The 17,391-nt window shown below is 46.2% G+C and overlaps 1 protein-coding gene across 1 annotated transcript in view; it reads left to right on the top strand.

Annotated features, from left to right (window-relative positions):
- The window catches only part of FRMD4A (FERM domain containing 4A), a 168,392-nt gene that overhangs the window by 126,911 nt on the left and 24,090 nt on the right, over positions 1–17,391 (top strand). The window contains 4 exon segments of the mRNA XM_032221900.1: positions 802–867; positions 1,446–1,503; positions 2,959–3,045; positions 12,929–13,005. Coding sequence (XP_032077791.1) covers positions 802–867; positions 1,446–1,503; positions 2,959–3,045; positions 12,929–13,005 — 288 coding nt within the window.

Here is a 17,391-nt window from a genome sequence, read left to right as displayed (position 1 = left end):
CCAGATTGTTGGGGGCAATATGCTGACTCTCTGTAAACCGCTTAGAGAGGCCTGAAAGGCCTATGAAGCGGTATATAAGTCTACTGCTATTGCTATTGCTATTAACGTCACTCACGTCAAGAGGCGCCTTGCTGGCCCCTCCTTCCCTCAAAGGCCTCAACGAGATACAACTTCTCTGTCTATTTATTTACTACTTCTGAACATCCAAAATATACTATTTAATCCTATGTGTATATGCCAAATGTGTACATGCGTATTGCATAGTATAGAGTATGTACAGGCATACAAAAAGATACGTTATCTATTATATATACTGTATGTCTATCTATACACAAACACACACACACACACACACAGCTCTTCTAAACTACACACATTCAACCTCACTTACTGCATTTGGAAACACACACCCAGAGTCCACTTTCTGCCGCACATTTAACTACAACTTCTGCACATTAGAACATTACACACGCCTTTGGAATCCATAGTCCCTCTGGGATCTCCTTGATCCGAGTGGGGATCTGATACGGGTCTCTGCTAATCCAAGACCATGCAAGCACAGATTTAAGATTTAAGATTAAGATTTAATCACAGAAGTGCCCACACCTTCATTCTCACCGGGGGGGGGGGGGGGACTTAAGTACGCAGCTGCAAATGCTCCTCTCTGCTATATTCAGTCGATCCCAGAGACTTTTGCGACCTCTTGATCACTGAGGGGCTTCTATCGCCTACTTTCAGCTCTGACTGCTAAATTAAACCCTGTTTCCTCCCCCCCCCCCCAACCCCTCTTTATTTTCCAAGTGAGGACCGGGTGATTGAGCATTACAAGAAGCTAAATGGACAGACAAGAGGCCAAGCGATTGTCAAGTAAGTCACAAACAGGAATATTGGACACAAAACTTTGTGTTAATTCTGCATTTTATGGTGACCTTGTTCTCTCCTGGGTGAGTTTCCACCCATTAGTCCTTGTCTGGCCTTCGGGTGTTTTGGAGAATAGCTTGACTCCCTCTTCTTTGGGGCAACCCCTGAGATATTGGAAGACTGCTATCCTGTCTCCCCTGGTCCTTCTTTTCATTAAAGTAGACATATACCCAGTTCTTGCAACCGTTCTTCGTGTGTGTTTAGCTTCCAGTCCCCTCATCATCTTCTCTGCACTCTTTCCAGAGTCTTGACATTTTGTCAGTGTCCTCAGGAATGGTGCAAATTGTATGTTTTAGCCTCCAGTCCCTTCATCATCTTGCTTGCTCTTCTCTGCACTTTTTTAAAAGTAAAACATAATAATGTTTAAGTGACATGAATTCCAATTTTTGTGGGGGTTTAAAAGATGCCAGGTTACATTGCAAAGACAGGCCTGGAAAGGTTGCCCAGATGCCAGCGTGGCTCCTTTTGCGTGAACGACCGTGCAGTTTGAGTCTTTGACCTCACATTTTATGTTTCTTTTCTAGTTACATGAGCATTGTAGAGTCCCTTCCAACCTACGGAGTCCATTATTATGCAGTCAAGGTGTGTGAGCTCTGGAAAGCGTAATTTAATTCATGAATGGTTTGACTGTGAACAACTGCAATCATTATTTATGGGGTTTCTATTGGCCGGATGCTGTTTTTGTGTTAAAGAATAATAAACGGCCTCTGTGACTTGGTAGGGAAGTAGATCAAATTGCAAAAACCCGATACCTGAAATGCATGAGAGCATGAAGCGCATGGCAACATGTAGGAGAGCGGGATTCAGCCCTCCGTCTGCGCTTGAAAGACAAAGGCCACATTTCTGAAGACAGCAAAGTCCACAGGTCAAAACCACACATTGGTTTTCGGCAGTGCCACACATAGCAATAGCAGTTAGACTTATATACCGCTTCATAGGGCTTTCAGCCCTCTCTAAGCGGTTTACAGAGTCAGCATACTGCCCCCCCAGTCTGGGTCCTCATTTCACCCACCTCGGAAGGATGGAAGGCTGAGTCAACCTTGAGCCGGTGAGATTAGAACCGCTGAACTGCAGATAACAGTCAGCTGAAGTGGCCTGCAGTACTGCACCCTAACCACTGCGCCACCTGCACCAAGGACAGCGGATTGTTGCGCACGCACGCATGCCAGGAACCTGGAAGACAAGCAGGCAAGGCCGTGCGTGCCCAGCAACATGGCTCCCCATGCCACATTGGCCACACGTGTCAATGGTTTGCAATCATGGCCCTATTCCATTTCAGACAAATAGTTATCCAGTCGCTTCTTTAAAAACCGCCAGCATTCACAACTTCTGGTGGCCAGCTGTTCCACTGGTTCATTGTTCTCGCTGTCAGGAAATGTCTCCTTAGTTCTACCCTAAAAATAATCCCTCCCCCAAAAATAAGACCTCCCTGAAAATATTGCAACACAGCAGCAGCCACGAGGTGAGCACGCTCCTCGCCTCCTGCACCTCAAAAATAATAAGCCCTCCCCGAAAATAAGGCCAAGCACTTATTTGGGGTGATCAAAAGCGTGGCACGACAAAACCGCGCTCGACTAAGCCGCGCCCGATTAAACCGCGTCGCTGACGTCATCAACAGGGCGACAACAGCGAGCGCGGAGAAAGAAGGGCGCTTTAAATAGCGCTTTGAAAGCAAGCCGATTCAAGTTAAGGTAAGGGTTAGGTTTAGGGTTAGGTTTAGGGTTAGGATTAGGGTTAGGTTAAGGGTTAGATTTAGGGTTAGGTTTAGGATTAGGTTTAGGGGGGTTAGGTTTAGGTTTAGGGGTTAATTTTAGGTTTAGCGTTTACAGCGTGCTTCTGTCTCCGCGCTGTTGTTGCCCTGTTGATGACGTCAGCTACGCGGTTTCGTCGAGCGTGGTTTAGTCGAACGCGGTTTTGTAGTGGAACCGATCAAAAGAACATAAGACCCTGTCTTACTTTGGGGGGAAACACGGTAGGTTAAATAGTGCAATGTAAAAGAACTAGGTCATTTATTCCGTGTCTTCCCCATCCTCCTAGGATAAGCAGGGGATCCCGTGGTGGTTGGGACTCAGCTACAAAGGAATCTTCCAATATGACTATCACGACAAAGTGAAGCCAAGGAAGGTAAGTCGCATCCTGTCATGATGAAGCATCTTGGTCTACAGAAGCGTCGCAGGTCTCCAGGGGGAAGCGCGGGGCGTTTTTAAACCTAGTTACGGATCTTCTTCAGGCTCTTGTTCTCTCAGTGGCAAACGTGTTTGCAAGGAGATTGCAAGAGATAACGGCACGTTTTTGGCCCCATGGAATAGCTGAGTTTTTTGTATTCTACAAGGCCATCAGCACCGAATCAGAATTATGATGATGGTTTGTTTATTGCTCCAAGCATTCCGTCAGGCCCCTGCCTGAAAAGAAATTAGGAGGATGGGAAGAAAAAGGAAATCTGGGATTGTAGCTGCTTCGCCGTGCATACAATATTTACTCTGAGTTGTTCTGTTGATGTTAGTGACTCCTTTCTCTGCTGGGTTGATCAACCTTGATTCCACAGGAATCGTGGATGGAGGATGGAGATCTTTCTCAACGGTCCCAAAGGTGTTTTTTTTTTCTTCAAGATGCAACTGGACTTTCTGGTGTTTCTTTGAAGACGTTTCGCCTCTCATCCAAGAAGCTTCTTCAGCTCTAAGTAGATGGTGGGGAGTGGAATCCAATCCAATCTTCTCTTCTCCTCCCCTCTCCTCTCCCCTCCTTTTCTCTTCTCTTCTCTTTGATTCTACTCTACTCTACTCTACTCTACTCTACTCTACTCTACTCTACTTTTCTCTCCTCCTCCATTCTATTCTATTCTACTCTACTCTACTCTACTCTACTCTACTCGTCTTTCCTCTCCTCCTCCGTCCTATTCTATTCTATTCTACTCTACTCTACTCTACTCTACTCTACTTTCCTCTCCTCCTCCATCCTATTCTACTCTACTCTACTCTACTCTACTCTACTCTACTCTACTCTACTTTCCTCTCCTCCTCCATCCTATTCTACTCTATTCTACTCTACTCTACTCTACTCTACTCTACTCTACTTTCCTCTCCTCCTCCATCCTATTCTATTCTATTCTACTCTACTCTACTCTACTCTTCTTTCCTCTCCTCCATCCTATTCTACTCTATTCTACTCTACTCTACTCGTCTTTCCTCTCCTCCTCCGTCCTATTCTATTCTATTCTATTCTACTCTACTCTACTCTACTCGTCTTTCCTCTCCTCCTCCGTCCTATTCTATGCTGTGCCATGCTATTCTACTCTACTCTACTCTACTCTACTCTAAATCCTTCCATTCAGCCAGAACTGAAGAAGCTTCTTGGATGAGAAGCAAAACATTTTCAAGAGGGGGGAAAAAACCCAAGGAAGTCCAGTCGCCTTTTGAAAAGAACCTTTGGGACCCAGTGGAAAAGTTCCCAGAACCTCCCTAAAGAGGCAAAACTGCCCTTGTGGGTGCCTAGATAATAATTAATAAAGCGTCCTTCAGTGCAGCATTAAGCAGAGCTCCCCCTCTGCCAAGCCCTCTCCTCTAGTGTCTGGTTTCATATATCCAGCAAATGATTATCTCAAAGAAAACCAGATGTGCAAATGATTAGCCTTCATGCCTAGAAACTATCAAGGTCTTTATCCTCTATGGATTTCTTTAATTGGCTTCCAGTCCGTCCTCTTTGGGCCAAACATGAACTTTCTGAAGGTTTCTGAAACTGGGCAGATAAAGGGTGCCACCTTGGATCGAGCCTCACTTCTTCTGACCTCCACACATTTGATCAGAGGTTTGGTAGAGAGTCTCTGTTGTTGCCCTCCATTGGCCAGCGAATCTGGCAGCATAGTTAGCAATAGCAATAGGAGTTAGACTTATATACCTCTTCATAGGGCTTTCAGCCCTCTCTAAGCGGTTTACAGAGTCAGCATATCGCCCCCAACAATCCAATATAGATAGATAGATAGATAGATAGATAGATAGATAGATAGATAGATAGATAGATAGATGATAGATAGATAGATAGATAGATAGATGATAGATAGATAGATAGATAGATAGATAGATAGATAGATAGATAGATAGATAGCAATAGCAATAGCAATAGCAATAGCAGTTAGACAAGAGCCAAGGTGGCGCAGTGGTTAAATGCAGCACTGCAGGCTACTGCTAGATCAGCAGGTCAGCGGTTCAAATCTCACCGGCTCAGGGTTGACTCAGCCTTCCATCCTTCCGAGGTGGGTAAAATGAGGACCCAGATTGTTGGGGGCAATATGCTGACTCTCTGTAAACCGCTTAGAGAGGCCTGAAAGGCCTATGAAGCGGTATATAAGTCTACTGCTATTGCTATTGCTATTGCTATATACCGCTTCATAGGGCTTTCAGCCCTCTCTAAGCGGTTTACAGAGTCAGCATATCACCCCCAACAACAATCCGGGTCCTCATTTTACCCACCTCGGAAGGATGGAAGGCTGAGTCAACCTTGAGCCGGTGAGATTTGAACAGCCGAACTGCAGATAACAGTCAGCTGAAGTGGCCTTCAGTACTGCACCCTAATCACTGCGCCACCTCGGCTCTTAGTTGGACAGTGAGGAGGTTGGGGAGGAACCTGGGCCAGTCCTGGCGTCTGGGGAAGGCTCTGATGAGGGCTCTGTGTCGGAGGCAGAGAGGGGGCCAGGGCCGTCTGATAGTTCTCAGCTGCCTTCGGAGTCAGACATCAGTGAGGCAGAAGAACAGCTGGAGCCTCTTCCCAGTGTGCGCATGCGCAGAGTTGCCAGACGAAGGGAACAGCTAAAGAACAGGGGCCGACTTGAGAGAAAAGGCCCAGGTGGATGGTGAATGGCCCCTCCCAGAGGAAATAAAAGAGGAGCGGAAGGGGAGTGGAGTTTGCAGGAGACAATTACTTCACTTAGTTAGTATGAATATTTGTTCGCGACTCTCCGAGACTCCTTGCCAAGTATTTTCTTGTACAGCCTTTGCCTTTGGAAGATATCGCCCGAGCAGCTCTCCAAGCCTGATAAGGTCTGTGGTCATAAATTCACCCTTGAATGACTGTTTGCCGGGACTTTGCTGGAGGTGAATGAGAGGAATCCACATGAGCTTCATAAAAAGGGGGTTTTGTCGGGACCAGGAGTCTGCTTCATGCTTTTTGGGGAAGCCTAGGTCAGAAAAGGCTCTGCCCGATGCCAAGACTAGCTTTATCTGCCTAATCTGGAACCCTGTTTTCATTAGATGATTCAGAGGCCTACCCTTCAGACAAAGGGTATCTGGACCCTGATCTAGAACCACATCTGGAGTCCAGGCCGATGTATTTGCACAACAACCAACCTGGGGAGATGATTCAGCTCTTGCTTTTCCCCCCCGTGTGGTAGAGCTGAAGCATTTTCTAAGGGCTTCCTAAGACTAGGACGTTGTGTTCTTCTCACGTTGAGGTCCTAGTGGACAGCAGCCACATCAGATGAAACCACAACTAAAGCCACTGCTGTTGTCCTGCCCAATGTGATTTGCCCCAGAGAAGAATTGATTACAGGGGGATTCAACCACTTCCTGGTTGTGTAACCCGGAGGGCTGGCCTGCTCCAGTTTGGGTTTCTAATTTTATAAGATGACGGGGAGGAGGAAGTGATCTCACATCTGTCTCTGGGAATCTCACCAGAGCTTTAAAAGAGGCTGAATCTGTCCCGTTTATGAGTGTTCTGACCGAGGCTTCCCAAGAGCATGAAGCAAACTCCCTGTTGTCCCGACAAAAACCCCTTTGATTAATAGACTGTGAATTCTGCTCCTTCACATCCAGCAAAGTCTTTCAAGGGAGGATTTACGGTCACAGACCTTATCTGGCTTGGAGAGAAGCCAGGCTGAGATCTGCAGAACTTGGCAAGGAGCCTCGGAGAATCAGGAACCAATGAAGTGAACTAATTGTCTCCTGCAAACTCCACTCCCTTTTCGCTCCTCTTTTGTTTCCTCTGGGAGGGGCCATTCACCGTCCACCTGTGGCTTTACTCCCACGTCGACTCCTGTTCTTTAGCTCTTCCCTTCATCTGGCAGCTCTGCGCATGCGCACACTAGGAACAGGCTCCAGCTGTTCTTCTGCCCCGCTGATGTCCAACTCTGAAGGCAGCTGATAACTGGTCTATGGCTCTGGCCCCCTGTCTGCGTCCGACACAGAGCCCTCGTCCGATCCTTCCCCAGACTCCAGGACTGGCCCATCTTCCTCCCCAACCTCCTCACTGTCTGAATCTGCTGCCAGCTCTGCTGGCTACTGGGTGGGCCATAACAATGAGCCACTGAACCAGACATAACAGAGTGTAGAGCACACCAATCAAAAGAAGAGAATATCTGTTAAACTATGGGGGTCCTTGCTGGTTGTTTTCTTGTGGGTGTCTCACGACCCAACTAGGTAACATCATCAGATAACTCTTCATTTTGTCCAGCATTTATCGTAAAGACTCAGAATAAAACTGTGTCAGGTATTTTGTTTCAGAAAATGCTTTGGGCAGGCCTTTTATGGCATGCCATACATCACTGTTCAGGTAATTAAATATTTAATAAATGAGGTTTTAGAGCCTGGGGGGGGGGACACAAGTACAACGGGAAGTTGTACATGTTCTTCATATGTTTTAGTTTCCAGCCACCTAATTTTAGCCTCCGGTCTCCTAGGTCTGAGCTCATTCTGAATCCTGTTATATCACCCCTCCAAAAAACCCCAGGACTTCCAGAAAAAGAATTCAGAAGCCTTTGTTTTAATGTCATTACTCATAGAACGAGTCCTCCCTCTTTATACCTCCTTAGCCCCTCACTAAATTGGTTTCTGCATGGTAGGAAAAATGCCTTTAGCTGCACTGAGCACGGTGCGGTCTCAACCTTATCCATGCGTTTCATTCCCCCCCTCACCCCCACAGGGCCTTTGGGACAGAGAAGGGAATCTGTTAATGATAGCCTAGCAACAGAGGTTGTTTTTCCCTCCTGGTTTGCGACTACGCAGTGGAAGATTGTGGCTTCGTTGCCCTGCAAGTTAAGAGCAAATTATAACAAAAATTCCAGATATCCGGAGCTTTAAAAAGGGGGCATTTCTCTGCATGGCAAGAGAAAACTCACTTTTTAGTCCCCTTTATCATCTAGGAAGATTCTCCATCATCCAAGTCATGGTTGTCCTCAAAGGTGTTTTCTCAAGAGGCAACTGGACTTTCTTGTTTTTCTTTGAAGACGTTTCGTTTCTCATCTGAGAAGCTTCTTCAGCTCTGAGTAGATGGTGGGGAATGGAATCCAATCCAGTCTTCTCTTTCTTCTCTTCTCTTTGATTCTACTCTACTCTACATCCTTCCATTCACCACCATTCAGCCAGAACTGAAGAAGCTTCTTGGATGAGAAGCAAAATGTCTTCAAAGAAGAATCAGAAACTCCAGTTGCCTCTTGGGGGGGGGATCACCTTTGGGACAACCATGACCTGGATGATGGGGAATCTCCATAAACACAACAGCGTCATGACGGTGCTGAATAATTGTCTATGGAGGTTTCTCCGTCATCCAGGTCACCGTTATCCTCAAAGGTGTTTTTTCAAGAGGCAACTGGACTTTCTTGTTTTTCTTTGAAGACGTTTGGCTTCTCATCCAAGAAGCTTCTTCAGCTCTGAGTAGATTTATTTATTTATTTATTTATTAAATCGATTTATAGGCCGCCCAATCCCGAAGGATGGTGGGGAATGGAATCCAATCCAGTCTTCTCTTTCTTCTCTTCTCTTTGACTCTACTCTACTCTACTCTACTCTACTCTACTCTACTCTACTCTACTCTACTCTACTCTACTCTACTCTACATCCTTCCATTCACCACCATTCAGCCAGAACTGAAGAAGCTTCTTGGATGAGAATCGAAATGTCTTCAAAGAAGAATCAAAAACTCCAGTTGCCTCTTGGGGGAAAAAAATCACCTTTGGGATAATCATGACCTGGATGATGGGGAATCTCCATAAACACAACAACGTCATGACGGTGCTGAATCATTGTCTATGGAGGTTTCTCCGTCATCCAGGTCACAGTTGTCCTCAAAGGGGCTTTTCTAAGTAGCCAAGTGGGTTTTCTTTCTTTCTTTGAAGATGTTTTGCTCCTCCCTCAACAGCCAAGCAGCCGGAGCTGAAGAAGCTTCTTGGATGAGGAGCGAAACGCCTTCAGAGAAAAACAAGGAAGTCCGGTTGCCTCTTGGGAAAAAAAGCACTTTTGGATTTTCTTCCTTATCCTGTATAGATTTCTTTAATTAGCTTCCAATCTGTCCCACTTACTACGGGTTGCCCAAACTGGGTAGATAATGGGTGCCACCCTGCCTTCTCCTGGCCTTTACGTATTTGACCCAGGGGTCTGGTAGAGCAGTGTTTCTCAACCTTGGCAACTTGAAGATGTCCGGACTTCAACTCCCAGAATTCCCCAGCCAGCGAATGCTGGCTGGGGAATTCTGGGATTTGAAGTCCGGACATCTTCAAGTTGCCAAGGTTGAGAAACACTGTGGTAGAGAATCCGCTGGCCCAATTCCAAGACTAGCTTTATCTGCGTGATCTGGAGGCCTGTTTTGATTAGATGGTTCAGAGATCCAGTGTCCAAGCACATGGTATCTTGGCACTGATCTGGAGCCCTGACACGCACTGCACACAAACCCAAGCCTGGGAGAAAAAATCAGTGGTGCAGTTCAAACTTTTTTACTACCGGTTCTGTGGGCGTGGCTTGATGGGCGTGGCAGGGGAAGGATGCTGTAAAATCCCCATTCCCTCCCCACTCTGGGGCCAGCCAGAGGTGGCATTTGCCGGTTCTCCAAACTACTCAAAATTTCCGCTACCGGTTCTGCGAACTATTCAAAATTTCCTCTACCGGTTCTGCGAACTACTCAAAATTTCCTCTACCGGTTCTGCGAACTACTCAAAATTTCCTCTACTGGTTCTGCGAACTACTCAAAATTTCCTCTACCGGTTCTGCGAACTACTCAAATTTCCTCTACCGGTTCTGCGAACTACTCAAAATTTCCTCTACCGGTTCTGCGAACTACTCAAAATTTCCTCTACCGGTTCTGCGAACTACTCAAAATTTCCTCTACCGGTTCTGCGAACTACTCAAAATTTCCTCTACCGGTTCTGCGAACTACTCAAAATTTCCTCTACCGGTTCTGCGAACTACTCAAAATTTCCTCTACCGGTTCTGCGAACTACTCAAAATTTCCTCTACCGGTTCTGCGAACTACTCAAAATTTCCACTACCGGTTCTGCGAACTACTCAAAATTTCCTCTACCGGTTCTGCGAACTACTCAACATTTCCTCTACCGGTTCTGCGAACTACTCAAAATTTCCTCTACCGGTTCTGCGAACTACTCAAAATTTCCTCTACCGGTTCTGCGAACTACTCAAAATTTCCTCTACCGGTTCTGCAAACTACTCAAAATTTCATCTACCGGTTCTGCAAACCACTCAAAATTTCCTCTACCGGTTCTGCAAACTACTCAAAATTTCATCTACCAGGTTCTCCAGAATCTGTCAGAACCTGCTGGATTTCACCCCTGGAAAAAACCCAACTCTTGCTCCCCTCCCGTGTGCCTCTGATTCTGCGTGACAAGAGAAAGCTCACTTTGTGTCTTCCCTTCTGCTCCTCTTTCACACACCGAAATTGGGAACTTTTACAGATGCAATCCTCTTGCATGTTTTGAATTCCAAAGAAAAGAGAGCAGCAAGAGAGAGCTACCTCGGTGGTTAGATTAGATTAGATCCTCGCCGAGCAAAAGCCAAACCACCCTCATGTTTTGGAAAAAAATTGTAAATGATTTCAGCTCCTACGCCATTCCGATATTTCCTCCAGGAGGCTTGGAAGGCTGCCTTTCAATTGTCCCTAAACTAAGAAGAAGGGGGAAAGGAGGGGAAGTAAGGGAGGGGAGAGGGTAGGAAGGGGAAGAAGAGAGGAGGAGTGGGGGAGAGGAAGAAGTAAAGAGAAAGGAGAGAAGGAAAGAAGGGAGAGAAGGGAGGTTGGGAGGACAGAAGAAGTAGTAGGGTCATTGTAAACTAAGATGGATGTATGGGGTGGCAGGGAAATGACCCCAATTATATTTTTAAATTTTTAAAACGAATTGTGATAAATGTTAAAGGATAATACCTATCAATAGTACTTTAAAAGTTTTTATTTTTTTATTCTCTTACATACCATTGTAAGTATACATTCACATAATTGTTATTCTTCTTTACATTTATCATTCTTATACATTTGTTATTCCATTTAATAGGTTATAATATACAATTTGGGTTGCTTCATTTACCATCCCATCCGCCTGTTGTAACACCACCTTATTTTCCCTTTCTTTTCTCCCTCCCTTCTCTCCTTTCTTCCTTCCTTCTCTCCTTCCCCTTCCATCTTCCCTTCCCTCTCCCCTACTCCTTCTCTTCCCCTTCCTACCCTCTCTCCTTCTCTTTCTCTTCCTTCCATCCTCCTCTCCTTCCCCTTTCTTCTTCCCTTACCTCTCCCCTACTCCTCTCTTCCTCTTCCTATCCTCTCTCCTTCTCTTTCTCTCCCTTCCACCCTTCTTTCCTTACCTCTTTCTTTCTCCCCCCCCTCTTCCTCTCCTCCTCTCTCACTTTCTTTTTCAGTTGTTATAGGTGTCTCTTTCAAATCTCAGTTTATGTTTCCTTGGGATGGTATTTCCGCAAACCCGAATATAGTTTACTATCATTTCTTATTCCCTTCCCTCCCCCCTACTCCTAGTCTTCCTCTTCCCCTTCGTACCCTCTCTCCTTCTCTTTGTCTCCCTTCCACCCTCCTCTCCTTACCTCTATCTTCCTTCCCTCCTCTTCCTCTCATTCACTCCTTCTCTCTTCCTTTCTTTTTCTGTTGTTGTGTCTCTTTCAAATCTCATTTTATGTTTCCTTGGGATGGTATTTCCGCACACCCAAATATAGTTTACTATCATTTCTTATTCCCTTCCCTCCCCCCTACTCCTACTCTTCCTCTTCCCCTTCCTACCCTCTCTCCTTCTCTTCCTCTCCCTTCCACCCTCCTCTCCTTACCTCTATCTTCCTTCCCTCCTCTTCCTCTCATTCTCTCCTCCTCTCTGCCTTACTTTTTCTGTTGTTGTAGGTGTCTCTTTCAAAACTCATATATCAATAGCACTTATGAGGATGTATATTTGTGAATGTACATATGAGAAAGAAAAATAAAACTTTTGAAAAGAAAATTCTTGGCTAAACTACGAATGGTTTCTGCTTTGAGAAAGAGGAAGTGAAGGGATGCCAAAGGCAGGAGGAGAAATCCAGGGAAGACAGCTTATTCCTTCTGCCTTTTTAGACTTTAAAGCAATGTTTCTCAACCTTGGCGACTTTAAGTCCCGTGGACTTCAACTCCCAGAATTCCCCCAGCCAGCTGGCTGATGGAATTCTGGGAGTTAAAGTCCACGGGACTTAAAGTCGCCAAGGTTGAGAAACGCTGCTTTAAAGTAAAACTTTACTTCCACCCCATGGATTTCAAATCAGAACAGAGCTGGAAGGGACCTCGGAGGTCTTCTAGTCAACCCCCTCCCCCTGCTCAAAGAGACCCTATAGCCCCATTTCAGGCAGCTGGGCTCGTTTCTTGCGTCCTTCAAGTGTGGAATTGGGCTCCACGCAGGGAGGTTTCCCTCCCTCTGCCTCTCCCGTGGGAATCTCCGAAGGGGCGCGAGATCCGGAGCTGTCCGGTGCCTGAAACTGGAGCAAGGCAGAAACCAAGCCGGCTCCTCCTCCTCCGCTTGCCTGAGCTCGGGGAAGGCCGGCGGGGGGAGCCCGAAGCGCTGCCAAGGAAGGCGGGGAAGCAACGCTGGCTCGCCCGCCCACCGGCCCGCGTGGGAACCAGGCTCCCCCCCGCCAAGGGGCGGCCCCGCCTGGCTCTGCCCGCCTCTCCGGAGCGCAGCGCAGCCGGGGCAGGGCAGGACAAGGGCGGCCCCCGCTCAACCCCTCTTTCTCTCTCTTTCTCTTTCTTTCTCTCTCTCTCTCTCCCTCCCTGGTAGATCTTCCAATGGCGCCAGCTGGAGAACCTCTATTTCCGCGAGAAGAAATTCTCCGTGGAGGTGCATGACCCACGCAGGTGAGGAGAAGGCGCACGGCGGGGGGGGGGGGTGAAGGAGACGGGGCGGCAGGCGGCGGGGGGGGGGACGACAACCCGGCTGAGTTGCCTGGCCCAGCCACCCACGCGTGGGTGGGAAAGCTTTGCGTGTCACGCGTGGAAATTGGGGGCGCGGGGAAGGGGTTGAGCTATTGCAGCCCCGGAGGGAGAAGGCGGCGGCGGGGAAAGGAAGAGTTTCGGGGTCTAAGATCAATGGGGAAAAGCCCACCCACTCATTCCACCTCCAGCAGCCCCTCAGGCAGCGTAGGCTGCGGGCGCCCGGTTGCAAATGGACTTTTTTATAAATCAAAGCCCTCTCTAATCTTTTGACCATTGCTGGTGGGATTGTCCCAGTTTATTCCGGGACAAAAGGCTGCAGGACGGTAATCCCGGGCTAGCGAAAGATAATGGGCAACGGATTTAAAGCCTCTTGCCAGAATTCCCAGGCGATGTTTTATGCCCCCCCGTGTGCAAAGGTGGACTCGTTCTGTTTGCTGAAGCCAAGAATGGGTTTTAGTCCTGAGAGTTGGGACAATCCTAAATGCATTTTGTTTGTTTGTTTGTTTGTTTTTAAAAAAAACCTGGTAATTTTCCACCAGTGATTTCCATCCCATGGTCTCCACCACGCATGCAATTTTTTTCCCTTTAAATTGCATTTTGAATGTATTGCCTACCACAGTAATGTGGAAGCGCGATTCTTATAAGCCATGTGCTCCTTATCTTTGATTTAATTGCTATTATTTAGCATGTGTTATTATTCTAATACCACGCCCTTTTATATCTGTGCTAGCTTTTATTCTTCATCAGGGCTTAATTTTGGTCCAGATAACATAAATAGCAACTCCACTTTTGGCCAGATAATGCAATAAAAATGCATATGGGATTAATTGTTTCTTGCAGTCTCTATTTTTTTTTTCCTCTTTGCACTTCCTCTCAAATTATTACAAGGTAGTCCTCGATTTACAATCCCAATCGAGCCCCAGATTTCTGTCATTCAGCGCGACAGCTTGGCGAGTTTTGTCCCATTTTACATCCTTCCAGCTGCAATTGTTAAACGAATCCCTGCAGTTGTTAAGTTAGTAACGCGAGGTTGTTAAGTGAGTCTGGTTTCCCCATTGACTTTGCTTGTCAGAAGGTTGCAAAAGGGGATCATGTGACACTGCGACCGTCATAAGTATGAGTCAGTTGCCGAGCGTCTGAATTTCGATCGCGTGATGATAGAAAGGCTGCGTTGGTCGTAACTGGTGAAAAACGTTAAGTCAGAACTTAATTTCTTGAGCCCTTGACTTAGGAAACAAGTCCATTGTTTTCATTGCCATTGCAAACTTTGAACGGTCACTAAACCGATGTCTGTAAATCAAGGGTTTCATTCCCCAGTTTGAGTAGCCGCTTCTACTACAGGTTTCCAACTTTGTGCAAACTGGTTCATCAGCATAAAATCCCCTCCTTTCAAAATCTGAGCATTGCTTCTCAGAGCCCTCCAAGGGGAGCATTCGCTGTTGACATCCAGAATGTTTTCGGTCCGTTTTTTCAGCCCAATGAAAGAGTCTTTTGTGTGGCTGTGTGTTCCTTACCGGTTGTCAACTTGCAATGTGTTTCACAGCTGCTTGTGTGAACTGGGAGGCTCTGCCTATCCGTGTGGGGCCGTCCCGGGTTCCTGCGAAAGGCTGGGGATTAAAACTCGGCGAGGAGCAATTGTTGTAGATCCGGTGCGCTTTTAATTATACTCTTGTTATGACTAAGCTCTCTGTTCCACCGAAATGTTGAGTTTGGCTAGAGTCCACGCAGAGACATTCCTGTGTGTAAACCCGGTGCAATGAATCAGCGTAGAGAACGGACAAGGGAGTTTCTGCATTTAGGCCTGCATTTAGCTGGGATTTTGGCCCAATTGCTTTTGACTTTTTTGGGGGGGTGGGTGGGGGGTTTCTTGACTTTGGAATCCAATCGAGAACTCTCAAAATATTTCCGGTCTTCTCCCATGGAAGGAATCGACTGATTTATTTGTGCTTCGCTAGCTGTGCGTTAATAGATCTTGCTGCCTGTTGTCTTCCTAGTCGATTGCGAGTAGTTCAACCACAGTGGATCCTAAAACTTCCGTTGCTAAGTGAGGCTTTTGCCAAGTGAGATTGGCCCCATTTTATGACCTTTTTTGCCACCGCCATTGTTAAGCGAATCACTCCAATGGTTAAATCAGTAGCATGGTCGTTAAACGAATCTGGTTTCCCTGCTGACTTTAAAGTTGATATAGTTGATCCCCAATTTACGAGGACGGTTGAGCCCCAAATTTCCTTTGCTGAATGAGACAGCTTGCCATGTGCGTTTTGCCCTGTTTTATGACTTTCCTTGCCACCGTTGTTAAGTGAATCACTGGAACCATTAAGTTAGTGACACGGTTGTTAAGTGAAGCTGGCTTCCCCGTTGACGTTGCTCGTCAGACGGTTGCAAAAGAGGATCACGTGACCCCAGGACACTGCAACCGTCATAAATGTGAGTCAGATAAAATCCAGTGGATTTCACAACCCCTGGATTTTGGCCCAATAAGAATGTAGCATTGAGGATTTCAGCTCCTTCCCATCTCCTTCTGCCAAAGACAGAGTTACGCAAATGAACAAGACATGGGGGGCTCATTTGCATGAATTAATCAGCTCAAATTTTTCTTGGAAGGTGGCATGTTTTCCCTTGGCACAGCATTTTTTCATCTTCCTTTTAAAACTCATCCTCCAACTGCCCTTTTTAAAATTATTCTGCCATTTTTTAATGTGGGGTATTGTCGGGGCAACGGAATGGAGCTGAGCATTTGCTGGCCGGGTGCCTTACCTGACGCCTATCCAGAGTTCACAGCAGATTTTTTTTTTCAAATGTTTGAAACCCACCACTGCCACACACACAAACACAAACACACACACACACACACAGACTGACACAGAGAGAGAGAGAAAGAAAGGAAGAAATAAATACATAAATAAAGAAAAAAGAAAGAAAAAGAGTGAGAGAGAGATGAAAGAAAAAAAGAAAAAAGGGACAGAGATGGAAGGAGAGAGAGAGAGAAAGAAAGAAAGAAAGAAAGAAAGAAAGAAAGAAAGAGAAAGAAGAAAGAAAGAAGAAAGAAAACACATGGCCGGCAAGCCACTCCCACCAGGTCACATGGCTGGCAAGCCACTCCCACAAAGGAGGCCACACCCACAGAGTAGGTTCCAAAAAATTTTGAAACCCACCACTGGTCCTGAGACGGAAATCATCTGTCGCTGCCTTGGATTCGACCTCCAACCTTCTGAATGGGAGGCAATGGTCTTCACCTCTAGACCTCTTAAATCCCATCCTCTGATTTTTTTTTTTAAGATGGTGGACTTCAACTCCCAGAATCCCCCAGCCAGCTAAGCTGGCTGGGGGATTCTGGGAGTTGAAGTCCACCCATCTTAAGAGTTACTAACCGTGGGAAACACTGCTTTCTCCAGTTTGCATTTAACAATGTGGAGACAATTCCCCTTCGCTTAATCATCCTAAGAATATTTGCACAGGGTGGCAAGTACACAACCTTCGAGAGGGCGGTAGCTAAATTTATTTGGGCCTGTGATAAGAATTCCAAAAATGACACACACACACACACACACACACACACACACACACACGTGCCCTTCTCCAGCGACCCTGGGCAGAATCCAGAGGAAACGAAACACGTCAGGACGATGAAGCACTGAAGCCAAACGTTGAGTTGTGTTTCTTCACTCGGATACAAGCAAGCGGTTTTATTTTGTGTGCTCTGTGCTGTTTGAGGCGGCTTGAGTTCAAATCCCCCCCCCCCCCCCGGTCGGTGGATCCTATTCAGCACTTGGGAAAAATACACCGCACAGATAGCGCAATAGCAATAGCATTTAGACTTATATACCGCTTCATAGGGCTTTCAGCCCTCTCTAAGCGGTTTACAGAGTCAGCATATTCCCCCCACAGTCTGGGTCCTCATTTCACCCACCTCGGAAGGATGGAAGGCTGAGTCAGATAGATAGAGAGAGAGAGAGAGAGAGAGAGAGAGAGAGAGAGAGAGAGAGAGAGATAGAGAGATAGAGAGATAGAGAGATAGATAGATAGATAGATAATAGGTAGATAGATAAATAGATAGATAATAGATGATAGATAATATAGATAATATATCTATCAATGATTGATAGATAGATAGATAGATAGATAGATAGATAGATAGATAGATAGATAGATAGATAGATAGATAGATAGATAGATGATAGATAATAGATAGATAGATAGATAGATAGATAGATAGATAGATAGATAGATAGATAGATAATAGGTAGATAGCAGTTAGCAATAGCAGTTAGACTTATATACCGCTTCATAGGGCTTTCAGCCCTCTCT

This window comes from Thamnophis elegans, chromosome 7 (genome assembly GCF_009769535.1).
Source record: "Thamnophis elegans isolate rThaEle1 chromosome 7, rThaEle1.pri, whole genome shotgun sequence".
NCBI classification, from domain to species: domain Eukaryota; kingdom Metazoa; phylum Chordata; class Lepidosauria; order Squamata; family Colubridae; genus Thamnophis; species Thamnophis elegans.
This window is presented reverse-complemented; position numbering and strand designations above follow the sequence as displayed.